This window comes from Ammodytes marinus, assembly GCF_949987685.1.
Source record: "Ammodytes marinus genome assembly, chromosome: 11".
Classification (NCBI taxonomy): domain Eukaryota; kingdom Metazoa; phylum Chordata; class Actinopteri; order Uranoscopiformes; family Ammodytidae; genus Ammodytes; species Ammodytes marinus.
The window spans coordinates 30,781,682-30,799,904 of NC_137215.1; the positions used below are offsets into that span (position 1 = coordinate 30,781,682).

The window sequence follows — 18,223 nt, forward strand, 5'->3', positions numbered from 1 at the left end:
CTATGTTTTTTCTATATATACACAGTGCGTTCCAAATTATTATGCAAATTATATTTTTCTCAGATTTTCCTAAATAGTCGATGCAAATGACAGTCAGTATAATTTTCAAGTCATCAACCGTTAGAGTATGATTCAAGTTTTATTGGACAAACCTCCCAATAATAACAGTATTTTTTTCAAAAATAAAAAACTCAAAATGAACCGTTCCAAATTATTATGCACAACAGAGTTTCAAAACATTTTATAGGTTGTGAAGAACTAAAAAGGGCCATTTGTTGAATTTGCAGAATGTGGAGGTCATATTTAGTGAAATCAAAAGCTATTTCAATCAAAAACATCTTAACAGGCCAAGTTACATGTCAACATAGGACCCCCTCTTTGATATCACCTTCACAATTATTGCATCCATTGAACTTGTGAGTTCTTGGAGAGTTTCTGCTTAAATATCTTTGCAGGATGCTAGACTAGCCTCCCATAGCTGCTGTTTTGATGTGAACTGCCTCCCAACCTCATAGATATTTTGCTTGAGGATGCTCCAAAGGTTCTCAATAGGGTTGAGGTCAGGGGAAGATGGGGCCACACCATGAGGTTCTCTCCTTTTATGCCCATAGCAGCCAATGACACAGAGGTATTCTTTGCTGCATGAGATGGTGCATTGTCATTCATGAAGATGATTTTACTACGGAAGGCACGGTTCTTCTTTTTGTACCACGGAAGAAAGTGGTCAGTCAGAAACTCTACATACTTTGCCGAGGTCATTTTTACACCGTCAGGGTACCTAAAGGGGCCTACCAGCTCTCTCCCCATGATTCCGGCCCAAAACATTACTCCACCACCTCCTTGCTGACGTTGCAGCCTTGTTGGGACATGGTGGCCATTCACCAACCATCCACTACTCCATCCATCTGGACCATCCAGGGCTGCACAGCACTCATCAGTAAACAAGACTGCTTGCAGCTTTTAGTTTTTATGCACCAAATATCTGGAACAAACTCCCAGAAAACTTGAGGTCTGCTGCAACCCTCAGTTCTTTTAAATCGAGTCTGAAGACTTTTCTGTTTCCATTTTAACCTGTACTTTTAATTTAATTTAAATGTTTTACTTCTTTTCATTCGCTTTTAAATGTCTTCTAATGTGTTTTATGTATTTTAATCTTGCCCCTGTAAAGCACTTTGAGTGGTCTTGTGTTTGAATTGTGCTATATAAATAAACTTGCCTTGCCTTGCCTTGAAAATTAGTCTTCATGTATTTCTGAGCCCAGTGGAACCGTTTCTGCTTGTGATCATTGTTTAGGGGTGGCTGAATAATAGGTTTATTCACAACTGCAAACCTCTGGAGGATCCTACACCTTGAGGTTTGCGGGACTCCAGCGGGACCAGTGGCTTCAAATACCCGTCTGCTGCTTTGTGATGGCATTTTAGCAGCTGCTCTCTTTATCCGATGAATTTGTCTGGCAGAAACCTTCCTCATTGTGCCTTTATCTGCACCAACCCGTCTGTGCTCTGAATCAGCCACAAATCTCTTCACAGTACGATGATCACGCTTAAGTTTCCGTGAAATATCTAATATTTTCATACCTTGTCCAAGGTATTGCACTATTTGACGCTTTTCGGCAGCAGAGAGATCCTTTTTCTTTCCCATATTGCTTGAAACCGGTGGCCTGCTTAATAATGTGGAACGTCCTTCTTAAGTAGATTTCCTTTGATTGGGCTCACATGGCAAACTAATTATCACAGGTGTATGAGATTGATTTCAATGATCCAAGGCGTCCTGAGACACAATATCATACATGAGTTTAATTGAAAAACAAAACATTAAATGTGTATGACACTTCAATCCAATTTGCATAATAATTTGGAACACAGTGTAAAGATTTAGCATTAAAACTTCACAAAATGACATAACAAATGTTATATATATTTTTGCGTTATATACTAAAACATCATCACAACAATGTTTTCATTCATTTTTAAAACCTTTTCTTCAAAAATAATAAAATATTAATTTTAATAAAGTAACGCTCCCGAGTTGGTCGCCTGTCAATGACGAAGTATGAGTTCTCCCCATGGTTCTCCCCCCTGCTTCTTCCCCCTCTAACTTCCGGGAAATTCCGTGTTGAAATACATGGCTGACTAAAGAATATGTAAGCAAGTCACTCACAACTGTGCGAAACACAAAAGGAAGAACTAGCTTCCTAGCATTCATAGCTTAGTGCTGCTCTTGTATGGTTGTTTTCTGCATTGCATTGTATTATTTTGTGATGTATGATTATGCCTTGCCCTCTGCCACTGTACAAGTGACAAAGTGTTTTTACCTTCAGTTACATGCGAGTGCGAGGGCTGGTGGGGGAGCTCACATCACACGTCGTGTACACAATAAAATGTCCGTCGTGTAACCGTTTAGACATTTTTGTAAACGTTCACAACCACAGTGATGAAACTGAAGCAATGAATTTCTCACTGTAAGGAACCATCTACAGTAGGGGAAGGTGGGGTGATTTGTGCATTTTGGAAGTTGCAAAACCCCTTGTTTCTAGAAAACCGTGGAAGAAATTGGAAATGTGACCACATATTTAAGAAGAGCCATCCATTTGACTCATCCTGTAAAGAAGGGAGACACAAGGAATAAGATATAAGCACATTTAAGCTCAAAAAACTGTGTTTTGCCTTTCAAAGTAAAATTTCCATGATCAAGGTTTTTTGATTATTGTGTCTGAACAATTATAGACACGTTTGAAAACATTTGACACATGTTTTAGTGCTTTGGTATGCTACACTTTGAGTCTATATAGTTAGCACAATGTCAAACCTAAATTGCTGCATCATGCCTATTATCCAAAATTCTGGGGATGGGGTGATTTGTGCGCAAGGGCCTGGGTGAGTTATAAGTAAGTAAGTAAGTAAAATGTATTTATAAAAGCACATTTATGACAGTTTGCACTGTCCAAAGTGCTGTACATAGTGCATTCAGTAGGTAAACAATGAAGGTAAAATAACAATAACCAAAATAAAAGACGTAAAGCCCATACATCCACATAAACACAGATAGTAGTGCAGAGGTAAGTAAGTAGTGCAGAGGTTAATGGGGAGGAAACACCAGGGTGTACATTGGTGTTTTGAGCCTTGATTTAAAGGCAGAAATGTAGGGGGAATCACATTTGTCAGGTGGCAGTTGGTTCCACAAGCACGGAGCAACTAGTGCAAAGTACATTTCTGAGAGTTGTGCCAGTGGCATGGCTGTATACGCTGGTCACCAAAAGAAAGTGATTGTCTACAGCAGCTCAGAAGAGAGTGACATCTCAATTCCACTTAACGACACCACTGATGAGAGTTCAGATGGCCAGAAAGATGATGATGGTGACTTTGTCATTGTGACACAATGACGCACAAATCACCCCACTACGTGGGGTGATTTGTGCGACAAGACAACTTTTTTTCCGAAAGCTATATTTCTTAAACAGTTTATTCCAGATCCAAAGTTTTTATTGCCAGGGATGCACAACATCCTGAAATATATGTACATATTTGAGTTGGAGACATAACTGTCAAGGCCTCACTTTAAAATCACTTTGAGTAAAAAGTTGCACAAATCACCCCACCTTCCCCTACTTAAACTGAGTTAGCTTATCTGCACATTATGTACTTTATATTGTACATTTTCAATTTCTCCCTACCATTTTGTATACTTATTTTTTACACTTTTTAGAATGTATTAATTGTTAATATTAAACATATTTTTTTTTCCTTTTTTCTTATTCCTCTGTATGACACATATTGAAGAAATTCACAATAAGGCTGACTTGACTTCAACCATGTCTCTGCTTGTGGATTTTCAGACCACGGTGAAACGAATGCAATCTTAAAACATACTCTTTAGAAAATGATCAGCAATAATGCATGCCTTTGGTGAATAGGTTTCAACAGGCAAGTTCATATGCAGTCCTCTTGTTAGTGTCCACAGCACTGACCTGTGAGCTCAGCAGCTGCAGCTCCTCCAGTCGATCTGGAAGACGCAGGAACTCCTGGTCCACCTCCTCACTGATACACCAGCGCTGTGAGGGGACGCTGTCCTCTGCAGCTACCCACTGTGAGAGGAACCTGTCTGCACCTACACACTGTGAGAATCTGAGTGTGTCAGTTTGATGGTGGGTAGAAGGCTTCATTCCTCCTCTGTTGTTAGAACAGTCCAGATGGTCCAAGCACAAAGCTTCCTGGTCTGGTATGGAGGATGTGGTGAAGCCGTGCAGGTCAGGTGACAGGTGAGCCATTCCTCTCTCTCTGCTCGGCCCTGCACTACAGCCCAGCCCAGATAGACTGCTGGAGCTATGGAGGGGGTCCACTTCGATCCCTGAGTCCAGTAGGCTGTCCCCTGCTCTCAGGGGGCAGCTGTAGTCCAGTAGACTGTCCCCTGCTCTCAGGGGGCAGCTGTAGTCCAGTAGACTGTCCCCTGCTCTCAGGGGGTAGCTGTAGTCTAGCAGGGCCTGATAGTTCTTGTCTGGGTCCCTGCCTGCAGAGGGAGGTAAAGCTTTGGGGATAGCACAGGCCCAGTAGCTGGCCTGATAGGGGGACATTGTGCTTCCTTTTGAGTGTCTTCCAGTAGAGCATACTGTGTTGTTGTTCCCCTCTCTGAGCTGCTGGCGTGAGCGGGGGATGTAGGTGTGAGACAGGACAGTGGAGGTGAGAGAAGGCCTCAGAGGGAGGTGAGACCTCCACAGGTTTCCATGGCAGCGCTCTGAGACAGCAGGCTCTGCTGGGCTCCAGTCTCCTCCTGCTCTGGTGTCAGTGTGTTGCTGAGTTTCTCCTCCACTGTTAAAGCCAAACTGCTGCTCCTATTAGAAAGGGAACACATGATACTGTAACATGACTGGCTTCATCTGCTGTCATAATAAAGGCTTTTTGCCATTCAGACATACACTGCACGTCTCTTATGTACACATTCTGTATTTGCTCCATTCTAACATGACATAAGCATTACACTTGTAAAAGGCTTTGACTTCTTATGGGTGCCTGTCGCTTTAAGAGCCGCTCCATGTTTTATACAAGCCCCAACCACAGAGAGCTCTACCAGCATCCAATGCGGAAGTGACAAAAAATGCAGTTCACTGAGTGGCCACCAAAACAGAGCAATTTCTCATTGACTCCCATGTCACAGCATTATTAAACCTATTTAAGACCTGGTCCAAAAAAACATTCTAGTCTGTATGTTTAGGTCATATCTCCATTAATTGTTTTGGACCAGGCTAGTTATTATTCTATTGGAGGTTAAAATGTACAAATAATTAGGGGCGGAGCCTCTTGAGATACAGCTAGCTGCCCGCTGTCCCTCACTTCGCCTCGGAGGTATACGTCAGCTAGATGGGCGTATCTCCCTCCCCCTGATGTCACATCAATGCCCTTTTTCGGTAAGAGTAAATGAGGCGGAGTAAAAATCTGACAAGATGGCGACACACATAGGCCAGGAGTGGACGATTGGATATAGTTGAAATTACTGAGGTCAGCCCGGATGCTACATCCATTTTATATACTATCTTTGGTTTTATACTGCATATGAGTTAAGTTTGGTTTCTGCAGTGTGTGTCCGAGTGAGAGCTACATGTCAGTGTGCACCAGCAGGCGGCTCATCTTTATCTGTTTCCTGTGTTCCTGTGAATAATACTCTGGGTATTAAGTTCCTGTTTTCTTAATTGTGAGTTTTAGCACACATTTGTATGTGCCAGTTGAATTTCCTGGGTTTTAAGCTAAGTTAAAGCAGCCCTGTTTAGGTTGCTATGGTAGTTACCTTCTACGTGAAAGGGAATTGACCGTTCTGACCTGCAGGTGGCCCAGTTGCGCGTTGCCTTATGTGTGATCTGCTCTTATACACAGTCTGACAGTCACGTATAGTTTGTTTCATTTGTCTGAGTGGAAATATTCTGTATGTGACTTTAGGTTACAGTGTCTTGTCTGTATATTATGAATGCATAGCTCATGAGTATGCTGAGTTGTTTTGTTTGAGTTATTTATATACTGTAGTCCTGCTATATAAGTGTAGATTGTTATCGAGCCTGTTCTACGAGGATGTAAAAGTAGCACAAGCTTCAATACGTCAAACCTGATAAGTCACCTGAAACATAGTGATCGCTTCAACGGAGTTTTGAAAGCATATGAGGAAGCCTGGGCTGCTAAAGACGTTTGCAACTTAAATACAGCCGCAAAGAAGCCACCGGGACTTACACACATCGATGAGGCTTTCGAAAAATCATGCCATTACTTATAATTAAATTTTGCTGACAGTTTTATAATGTGCATAAGCACAGTTCAAAATGACAAGGTTATCAACACTGTAAGCAGCTGAATAAATAAATATGAGACTGCTCCTCACCTTCTCTGTGTGCTTGTGAGGATGGGTCTTCTTTAAGATAGATGTGTGTTTGTGTGCAGTGAACAGAGGCTTTCTCATGGCATACTGTCTGTCTGCGTGATAGCTGCAGTTGGGCGCCATCCATACAGCTTTGTGCTGCCCTCCTGGCTCTCTGGAATAGTCTTTAGTAGTTGGACCCTGCCTTCTCCTGCCACCTTCAAACTCTGCTAGGTGAACATCCCATCGCTGGCTGCAGCCTTTGCCTTCCATCAGACGAACCCCTGTCAACTAAAGGGACAAAAGAATATTCAGTGTTCTAAGAAAAGCTTTTTTATCAGTGATATGTTATTCTATTAGATTTGTTTTGGTTCATTCTGGCACCTTGAAGGAGCTGCTGGGTCGTGGCAGAGTTTCTTGTCCAGTGTCTCTTCAACAACACACATCATATTGCTGAATGGAGGCACACAGGAGCACTGCCATGACAGAAGTACAGTACATCAAGACAGAGCATCACATTCACAGACAACTGGACAAGTAGCAGCACCAGAAAACGCTGAACATTCGACCTAAAGCAAAACAGACTGCACACATTAGATTGTACAAGGTTTCAAAAAAAGCCTTCCTGTCAGTTTACAAGTAATGTTTGAAGAAAGAGGAGTTTCGCATGATTTAAGAAGAAAAAGAAAATTAATTGAGAAAAATATACGGACCACACTTAAATCCTTTTCGATTTCTGTAAAGGATATCAAGCTATGGAATGATCTAGACGAAGATGTCACAGGGAGTTGCAGTTTGCGCAATTTCATAAAAAATTATGTTTAAAAAATTATTGAAAATTACAGACAGACAGCTGAGCGCAATGTGCTTACTAATAAGCTGAGCACAAGGTGAATGTTACTATCATAACAATATCATAACAAATAATAGAGGTCAGCAGACAGACTTGTCTGTTTTTTAATACTTTTGCAGATGTGTTTAGACTACCAGATAAGAAATTGAAAAGGCCACATCACAAGGCCACATCACACTCTGCATTGTCACAGAAAAACTGAACTGAGCAGAACTGATCTTAAAAGCTGAAGCAAGCAGATTGATCATGGAACTGCTAAGTTGGTCTCTAAGGAGACCTAAAATTGACTGTGTAAAGGACTGCAGCTTCTTAAAAAAAACACAACATTAACAAAATTGTGTTTGTGTTTTTCTGTATCAGTAACTGTGTATCTGAATCTGAATCTGATGAAAATGGGGGCGGGACCTGATAAGCCTTTGGCTTCTCCTGTCACCCTTCGGACAACACAAAGTAATATGTATAAATATGTGAAAGAGAAAATTGTGTATTGTGTTGAATTGTCTGAAAGAATAATAATAAATATATAAATACATGCTCTGTTCTTGTCAAACCTTGAGTATTGTACAATGATCTGGTCATCAACAACCAAAAAAGACTTACAAATACAAATTCAGGTAGCTCAGAACAAAGCAGCCCGTTTAGCAATGAGCTGCTCCATTCACACTAACACTGAAGTAATGCATACTAGCTAGGGCTGGGAAATAATTCAATTACGATTATTAATTGCGAGAACGATAGCAATGACTTTTCGATAAGCTTTTCGTCATAAATGCTCGATATAAACAAAAAAAAAACAAAAAAAAAACAGTACTGATATGGATATACCGGTAACACTTTACAATACGGGTACATTAATGAATGGTTAGTTAATACTTAATAAGGGTTAACTAACCATTAGTTAACTGTTAACTAATGTGTCTAGTAAGCATTTACTAATGGTGTTCATGTTAACTAAGGTATTAATTACTACATTATTTAATGTTTATAAATATCCTATATTAACCTTAGGTTAATACATTAATTAAGCTTGAACCAAAAGTTGATTAATATAATAATAAGCATTAATCAACTGATTACAAATGTAATTTTTGGAACATTACTTAAGCATAATTAACCATTTATTAATGCTCTGTGACCCTTATTGAAAGGGGGAACAATTTATCCATTAAGTGACACTTAATAAATGCACACCAGTGCTGAATAGGCATAACTGAAGTATAATTAACCTCAATAGGCATTACTTAAGTGTAATTAACCATTTATTAATGGACTTTGTGACCCTTATTGTAAAGTGGGAACCATTTCACATGAATTAACACTTAATAAATGCATACTAGTGCTGATTAAGCGTCACTTAAGCATAATTAACCATTTCTTAATGTTATTTGTGACCCTTATTGTAAAGTGGGAACCATTCATCACTTGTTACACTTAATAAATGCAAAATAGTGCTGAATAAGGATTACCTAGGTACAATCCATCAATCAACAATGCTCTTTGTGACCCGTGTACATTCTCTATAATAACAATATTAAAACATACTAAAAATACTAAAATATTCCCAACTGGAAATCAATTCATGACAACAATCTGTTCAACACAATTCAGTCACTATTTAAAAGAGAAGGAACATTTTATTTTATTTTGAATCTTTAGTTTTATTTGGAAACACGGCTCTCACATTTGACATGAATACTGTCAAAGAACTCCAAAATAGTTTCTTCAACTAATTATATCCAGATTAATGATTTTCTCTAAAAGGAACAAACAGGAGGAAATGGATCACTAACATCAATGGTGAAACAACACACACTGACTCAGCAGTTGGGTTTAACAGGTAAATGTAAAATATATGTATTTTCTACTCTCTTCCTTGAAGCATACATATCATTGTTGCAACATAAACAAAAATAAAATACACTAAGAACTAGGGCCTGACTGATATATCGGCCGGCCGATTTAATCGGCCGATTATAGCACATCTCCGAAAAATCGGCAAAATGGCCGCCGATTTTTTTATTTTATTCCAGCAATCATGTTGAGTGAGATGCATTGCTGCCCCGGAGGTAGCCTTATAGCCTATTAACAGCAGCAGGTGTGTTGTAATACATTGGATTAATTCACACTTGACAGTTCCCCCTGACACCAATAGCAGAGTCATTGGTCATCTCTTGACTGTTAATAGTAGTTGATATTACTATAGTTATTATATATAATTTATAAAGTGCTTTATTGGAGGTCATTCAAAGACACTTTACATCAAACATATAGAAAATCATACTTGTAGAAAAAGAAAACAAAATACAGACAAATTAAATATAAGGTTTGGAGTGGAGTCCGCTGTAATTATGCTTTCTTAAAGATGTGAGTTTTGAGTTGACTTTTGAATGAGTTTATTTAGTCTGAGATGCTGATGTTTGGAGGGAGGGAGTTCCAGAGGGTTGGGTGCAGTTACATAAAATGCTGAATGTCTGAGTTTAAAAATGCGTCATGTCATTTTCGACATATTTGTAACACTTTAATTTTTGTAGATAATGCATATTTCAATAAATAAAAAGTTCCTGTACACCTATCGACAGTAACAAGTATTTATATATATTTAAGGGTTCAAAAAGTAAATTTTTTCAATATATATTTATGGGATTTTAAAAAAAGAATAGGGGAGAGTGGCCTAAGTTGTGCAACTTTTCACTCAAAGTGACTTTAAAGTAAGGCCTTGACAGTAAAGTCTCCAACTCAAATATGTACATATATTTCAGGGTGTTGTGCATCCCTGGCAATAAAAACTTTGGATCTGGAATAAACTGTTGAAGAAATATAGCGTTCGGAAAAAAAAGTCTTGTTGCACAACTTGCCCCCGGTGTGGTGTAAGTTGTGCGGTTGGAGAGAATACCATGGGGTAAATTGTGCCATTGCTATATATCTCATAAACTGTAATGCAAGACAAATCCATAAGACAATTACTTATTTAAGGTTTATTTAAAGTAAATAAAGTAAATATTTGACAAAGATTGAAGGACAATTTTCTTAAACAAGGCCTAGCAGATCTAATGGTTTTACCTGCAAAGCTCACAATGACAAAGTCACCATCATCATCTTTCTGGCCATCTGAACTCTCATCAGTGGTGTCGTTAAGTGGAATTGAGATGTCACTCTCTTCTGAGCTACCGTAGACAATCACTTTCTTTTGGTGACCAGCGTATACAGCCATGCCACTGGCACAACTCTCAGAAATGTACTTTGCACTAGTTGCTCCATGCTTGTGGAACCAACTGCCACCTGACAAATGTGATTCCCTCTACATTTCTGCCTTTAAATCAAGGCTCAAAACCCATATGTACACCCTGGTGTTTCCTCCCCATTAACTATCTTATCTATGCACTACTATATGTGTTTATGTGGATGTATGGGCTTTACGTCTTTTATTTTGGTTATTGTTATTTTACCTTCATTGTTTACCTACTGAATGCACTATGTACAGCACTTTGGACAGTGCAAAATGTCATAAATGTGCTTTTATAAATACATTTTACTTACTTACTTACTTATAACTCACATAGGCCCTTTGGCACAAATCACCCCAACCCCAGACATATGGATAATGAGCATGATGCAGCAGTTTAGGGCTGACATCGTGCTAACTGTATAGACACAAAGTGTAGCAAACTAAAGCAGTAAAACATTTGTCAAATGTTTTCAAACTTGTCTATAAGTGTTCAGACACAATAATCAAAAAACCTTGATCATGGAAATTTTACTTTGAAAGGCAAAACACAGTTTTTAGAGCTTAAATGTGCTTATATCTTATTCCTTGTGTCTCCCTTCTTTACAGGATGAGTCAAATGGATGGCTCTTCTTAAATATGTGGTCACATTTCCAATTTCTTCCACGGTTTTCTAGAAACAAGGGGTGGCACAACTTCCAAAATGCACAACTTAGGCCACTCTCCCCTAATCGGCCGATTTAATCGTTATCGTAATTTTTCTCTGAAAATAATCGGCATCGGCACCCAAAAATCCATATCGGTTGGGCCCTACTAAGAACATAACAGTTCCATTTTTAATCATGGACTGAAGATAAAACAAAATAATGATCACTCTATTGTGACCAAACCAGGGCTGTACAGTGCGACAATTTTGATCGCATTTGCTACTGAAATTGATCACGTGCGATGATGAATACAAATCCATTCGCACTCATGCGACAGGTTGATAATGAGGAGAGGCTGTCTTTGAAACACAGAGGAGCGCTGCACAACACTGCTTAGAGGGCTCTACATTAACACTGCGGGTAAATGAGTCTTAGGCAAGTAAGTTATTGAGTCCACCCTTCACTTTGGCTGGTGAAAGATATGTGTCCTCGCGATCTGTGCTTGTGCAGCGATTCTACCTATAAAAACTTCACCAACGGCAATTACCGGAAGGAGACGGCACATTACCGCAGTTAAGTTAGCGCGTGTACAAACAGAGCATTTCCTGTGCGCCTTCACATTAAAAGCCTGTTACTAGCCAAACGTGAGTTGACTTTTATTTTGAAGCCGGTAAGAACAGGAAGTTAGCGCTTTTTTCTAGCTTGAAAGGCAACTCATTCAGCTGCAGCGAGCAGTCAACAGTAGCCTAGTCTATTTACAAAGTTTTAAATAAGCCACTGAAAAGCTACTCCCAACACATTCACAACAACCTATTTAGGCCAAATGTATCCTAAATTGTACCAATATACTTATTTATTTAATAGGCTATGTTTAATGTTTTAAAGTTTGGTTTTAATTAACAGAAGCAATTGGCAGGTTAGATTATTTTTTCTAAATTGCAATCAGTGCACCCCTATTAATTTTTCCATAATTATTACTACACACACTAGGATATAATATGAGTTGAGAATCTCAAATGAGACCAAGATGACATGCTCAAAGGTAATTAGAGCGAAATGCAAGGGTTAAGGTTATGCAAGTTTTCAATCATACTTTGTGTGCTACCAAATTTATTTTTGTGCTACTGAATTTTTTTGCTTGCTAGCACCAGTGCTACCACCTAAAAAAATAAGCGTACAGCCCTGGACCAAACACATAGCCTGATTGATCTCTGGGAATTGTAGGCTATGTTAAATGTTAGACATCAGCATAATAAAGTTCATCATGTTCATCTCTAAAAAAAGGGATCTTTTATTAGGCCTACATACACTTCATCAATGTTACATTCTTATTACTGAAATTACTCTGTTTTGAAATTTAACCTACTTTCTTTAGGCCTATCATATTTGTTATGCAAAGGGAGAAATACTAAACCTCCTTTATTTGGATCGAAAAGTATTGTTTTACCACTTAAAAGTAGACTTATCTCGTAAAATAACAAGAAAGATAAAGATGTGTGGGGAATGGGGATATATCTCGTTTCTTGTTTTGAAAATGTCCCTCGCTTTTGAAGTGTTTACTCCTATTGGTTTCCTATTCTGCTTCTAATCGGTTGTAGTATGTGTAGCTCTTCTACGAATATGTTTCTAATAGGCCTTCAAAATAATACTAGAAAACGAACTGCAGCCGCAATAAAGACGCTACTTCCGACGGCACATGCAAGTCGAGCCAACTCGGAGGCGAGCTGTCGGGCTTCAGTCAGGCTTTTTGTTCACTCCCCCGTCTGCACTGGGCTACTCTCGAGCCGCAACTGGGCTCTAATGAGCCTAGTGTCTCTCTCTTTGCACCTCTCCACACCTTCGTGGCGTCACATCGGCTTATAAAATCACCACAGCTACACATTAGCAGATAGAAATAATGGTCGATAAGCCTTACCTTTTATAACTTATTCCTCCATTTCTTGCTGGCAAAAAAAACTTCCGACTGAAGGAACATTTTGAATCGCGGCTTTTGTTTACATACATTTGGCGCCGCTGCCGCCGTGTCATTGTGGACTGGTCCATGATGGGGAATTGAAAAATTCCAGTCTGGTTTCCGCCATGGCCACAGTACAGAAACAGAAACAGCCTTGTCCCCCAGGGCTCGGTGTTGGGCCCCACCCTTTTCTCACTTTACATGCTCCCCCTGGGCAGTGTCATTAGCAGGCATGGGTTATCATACCACTGCTATGCCGATGACACACAGCTCTACATCAGGACAACCCCCACTTCTTCTGCCCCTGTGCCAACATCCACACTGACCACCTGCCTGGAGGAGATAGAGGCGTGGATGAAGCTCAACTTCCTACAACTAAACAGCTCCAAAACAGAAGCCATCCTTGTTGGCACGCCACATTGGGGCAACTGTGACTCAGTTGGTAGAGCGGGTCGGCTGATGATCAAAGGGTTGGAGGTTTGATCCCCGCCCTGCCACCTGTGTCATGGTTGTTGTGTCCTTGGGCAAGACACTTCACCCACCTTGCCTCGTGTGAATGTCGATAGTTAGCCTGCTATCGGTGTATGAATGTGTGTGTGAATGGTAACGTGGGAAAGGAAAACAGGTCTCCCTTGTAAAAGAGTCTTCGGTCTCGATGGGATTTACCTGTATAAATAAAGGTTAAAAAAAAACAAAAAAAAAAACATCAGCTCCGCTCCCCCACCATCACCAATATCACCTTCTCTGGCCAAAACATCCCGCTTTCCACATCTGTCACCAACCTTGGTGTTAAAATGGACCCTCAACTTAATTTTGACACCCACATCAAACACCTCTGTAAGACAGCATTCTACCACCTCAGGAACAAAGCCAAACTCCGTCAAACACTCACCCTGGCAGATGCAGAGAAGCTCGTCCATGCCTTTGTCTCCTCCAGGTTGGACTACTGCATCGGGATCCCTGGCAAGAGCATCCAGAGGCTCCAGTACATTCAAAACAGTGCTGCCAGGATCCTGATGAGGGTGCACGACCACATCACCCCCATCCTGAAATCGCTGCACTGGCTCCCTGTCTCACTCAGAATTGAGTACAAGGTCTCCCTCCTCACCCACCAGTGCCTTCACAGACATGCCCCCCTTTACCTTCAGGAACTCCTCAGCCCCCGACAACCTCACGTACACTCCGTTCAGGATCCACTCACAACCTCCATACCCGACATACAAAGCTGTGCACCATGGGTGATCGGGCCTTTTCTGCTGCTGCCCCTAGACTATGGAACGCCCTCCCTGACCACCTGAGGGCCCCACAGACTACAGCTCTTTTTAAACGGAACCTCAAAACGCATCTCTTTAAAAGAGAATTTAGCTAAACTTTCTTTGAGGTTCCCCTTTTTAATAGTTTTTTTCTCTGACGCACTTTGAGATTCTTGAATATAAAGTGCATTATAAATCAAATGTATTATTAAGTATGGGCCCTCAATGTATTGAGGGCCCGTAATTCATTGAGGGCCCGTAATTATTACTCTCCACCATACTTATTCTTCTGACTTCTTCTTACTTCTTATTCTTCCGCCACATTTTCGAGCTGCTACTCCTCCCACACGACACCGTTTCACTTAGAAATGCAAAAATTTCACAGAACGTCCGTCCCTACCCCGAATGGTGTGCTATTATACAGTTTTTTGAATTTCCGCTAGGGGGCGCTGTTATTAAGCCCCGACTGAAGAAAGTTTGAGAGGCCACGCCCTGCACACCGTAACTCCGATTGACTTGAAATTTCTCACAAAGGTGTACGTTAGGGTGCTCTACAAAAAAGCCTCTGGGACCATAAAAATCCTTCAGGGAATATTTCCCGCTAATTAGCATAAATTGAAAAACAGGGTGTTATCCACAACTTTCTGAAATTTTACTGTATCAACACCAAATTTCTCGTGAAGCCCCGGGGGACTACAATAAACATACCCGTAAAAGATTAGTAGGACAACTTGAAAAACATGGCCGCCATTGACCAAAAAGTTTACGCAGGGGCAGGGCCTATCAACAAATTGGCCATAACTCCTTAACCATAGGTCCTATCATCATCAAACTTGCTGGGTATGTGCAGAAGTCATGTGGTAGCATGTCCCTCGAAGCTTATCGAGATTAACCCATAGGGGGCGCCACAAATGCCCCCTGACTCTGATTGACTTGAAATGTATTACACTTGTACAGCTCATGGTGCTCTACAATATAGCCTCTCGGACAGTTTTTTGAATTTCCGCTAGGGGGCGCTGTTATTAAGCCCCGACTGAAGAAAGTTTGAGAGGCCACACCCCGCACACCGTAAGTCCGATTGACTTGAAATTTCTCACACAGGTGTATTTTAGGGTGCTCTACAAAAAAGCCTCTTGGACCATGAAAGTCAACCTGGAAATATGTTCGGCTAATTAGCATAAACTGAAAAACAGGGTTTTATCAACAACTGTGTCAAGTTTTACTCTATCAACACCAAATGTCTCACGAAACCCCGGGGGACTATGACGCACGTCTCCGAAAAATATTAGTAAGATAGCTTGAAAAACATGGCCGCCATTGACTAAAACGTTTACGCAGGGGCGGGGCTTAATAACAAATTGGCCATAACTAATTGACCATAGGTCCTATCATCATGAAACTTGCAGGATATGTGCAGAAGAATACATGTGGTAGCATGGCCCTCTAAGCTTGTCGAGGTTAACCCATAGGGGGCGCCACAAATGCAAAAACCATCATTCAAAAATGCAATGTTTGACAGGCCACGCCCCTCGCCCCCTGACTCTGATTGACTTGCAATTTCTTACACATGTACAGCTCATGGTGCTCTACAATAAAGCCTCTTGGACCATAGGGGTCAGCCATGATTATTTTTAATTTCTTTTATTTTCTTTCTTTACCTGAAATACAGTAAAGTGACATTTACTCTGTGGATTTCCAACCTATCATCACCTAATTGTAAACACAGCATCAGGGGACGGCCACAACTCGGGACTGGAGTTAGGAAAGCCCGCGGCGGAGGTTCGTAGAAGCGTTCTGGCCCGGCCGACGGGCGGGGCGCCGCCGAAGCGGGGGCTGGCGGCCTGCGCAGGGCTGCCCGTACTTTCAAAATGTCTGCGGGATTTTCTAGTTATTATTATTCTTACACCTGAGGAGAATGTATGGTTTTATTTTATACTGTTGTATGGCTGTATTGGCGGGTTTTTGATGTATGCTTTTGAGAAGCTAGCCTACTTCTTTTACAGGGACGCTCTCTCTAACCAGGAACCACTGAATGTTGTTCAGCAGCAGACCTGCAACAGCATGATGTTAAAGATGTTCTACTGTTAACCAAAAAACCATGCCACTCAAAAAAACTCCTTTGTCCATCGTGCCATCACACTCCACAACTCCGCACATGGAGGGAGGAGGGGGGAGGCAGCAGGAGGAGTACAGTGGATAAAGAGAAATAGGATAGACTGATCGAGCTTGCATAATCTATTTATTTTATTGCTATACACTCCATTTATTAAACATGAACAACACAAATATGATATAATCATTTCTGCTAACATCTGCTGCTGCTGCTTCTTTTTAAAATGTATTTATTTATAAATATAAATCTGTAAATTAATTTTTTTACCATGTCTACTGGTGCATTTTAGCTTGTGTTTTTCTTGCTTGTTTATGTGTCTTGTCTGTACTACCGCTGCTGGAATCTATCTATACACACAATGAGCTGTCAATTGTCTTATTTTTATGATTTCAATTGTGACATAGGCCTACACCAGGCTAGTGGATCTGAAGCTTCTCTCTGCCCTAGCTTCAGCTCACAGGCCTTTTCCACAGCAACAAAAACAATACTGGTTATGTTATTAATAAAACCTGTTTAACATTTCACTCCTCAGATTTCCTCCAGTTTATATGACCTGTTCATAGTTATCCTCTAATGTCCCTATAGGCTACTTAGCACCAGATTAATCTGGCCTGAAAACATTTAGGGAAATGATTCAAAATTCACAGGGAATGTCTGAATGCTGATCTTTGGCGTTGTGAAACAAGGAAACCATGGCAACAGTGTCACCAAACACGTGACCCAAGCGAAGAGGAAGCTGGTTTGTGTTCCTGTCATGAGTCATGACCAATGACCATAGACCAAAAGATTATAACAGACTACTGATCAAAACTCCTTTTCATGTTGGACAATTCAACTGCTGAATCCTTTACAAAAGAACATGAAGAGAGAAAACTAAAAGACTTAATAACATGAATAACAGTGCTGAGGCAACGAGGCCTACTCAACGGTGAGGAAGTGAAGCAGCAGCAATCTTGCAGACGTTGTGATATTTCACTAATGTGAAATATGTATGTGCAACACGCCTACTAAACTAATTTAGAAATCCTCCGTAGGCTACAGTAGTCTAGGCAAGGCTGCATAGGATCCAACTTCGGCCCTTCACAGTTTCTTGGGATCTTCTTTTCAGTATCATCAGGCTGTGCCTCCGTTTCATAATATCTCGTATTAAAAGTATTTCACAGTTTTTACACCGCCCACTTACGTTGCTGTGTGTAGGCTAGGCTACGTGGTGGGCGAAGTAAGTCGCTTATCGAGAATCTATCAATGCAGTCTGACCAATATAAACTCTTCTAACAGGCATTACAACAAAACAATCCACAAGACAGAGACTTACCGCATCAGCCCGATAGTTTAGCTAGGAGCGTCCCGTTGTTCACAGTAGCCTTTTGTGGCAGCAGCCAGCCGCCCTCCTCTGAGCGTGATGCCTTCACGTACCTCTCCTCATATCCTGTCCTGCATGCCTCTGTAGCCTACCGAGCCATATTTAGTACAATCTTTTCTTGACACTGGTAATCAGATCGGCCCCTTTGAAGCATAACTAACAAATAATAACGCCTAACAATACCAGAAAGAATGCGCCAGTTATGACCGCATGGGGTGAAAAATTACAACATGACTGGCGGCAATTGAAGGCGACATATGATAATAGCTCATATGATAGGTTACTATGAAACAGAGTTCAGGTTGAAACTGCAGAAGTCGAGAAAAGGTGCATATTTGTATTATAGGCTATAGAAACCGCTGTTCACTGATTATGTTTCTTGTATCAATGACTACTTCTATAAATGCTAGCACTCTACCAATAGGCCTACTGCCACATGATTGGTGCTTATGACCATGATGAGACTTGAGTGACAAAACAG

At 40.7% G+C, this 18,223-nt stretch overlaps 1 protein-coding gene across 1 annotated transcript in view; it reads right to left on the reverse strand.

Moving 5' to 3' along the window:
* Positions 1-17,768, reverse strand: part of cep68 (centrosomal protein 68) — a 33,773-nt gene extending 16,005 nt beyond the window's left edge. Inside the window, exons 1-4 of the mRNA XM_080037190.1 lie at positions 17,695-17,768; positions 6,721-6,812; positions 6,361-6,627; positions 3,968-4,828 (exon numbers count right to left, since the gene is read on the reverse strand). Coding sequence (XP_079893316.1) covers positions 3,968-4,828; positions 6,361-6,609 — 1,110 coding nt within the window. The 5' untranslated portion in view covers positions 6,610-6,627; positions 6,721-6,812; positions 17,695-17,768. The remainder of the gene's footprint in view (positions 1-3,967; positions 4,829-6,360; positions 6,628-6,720; positions 6,813-17,694) is intronic.
* Positions 17,769-18,223: the final 455 nt, after the last annotated feature.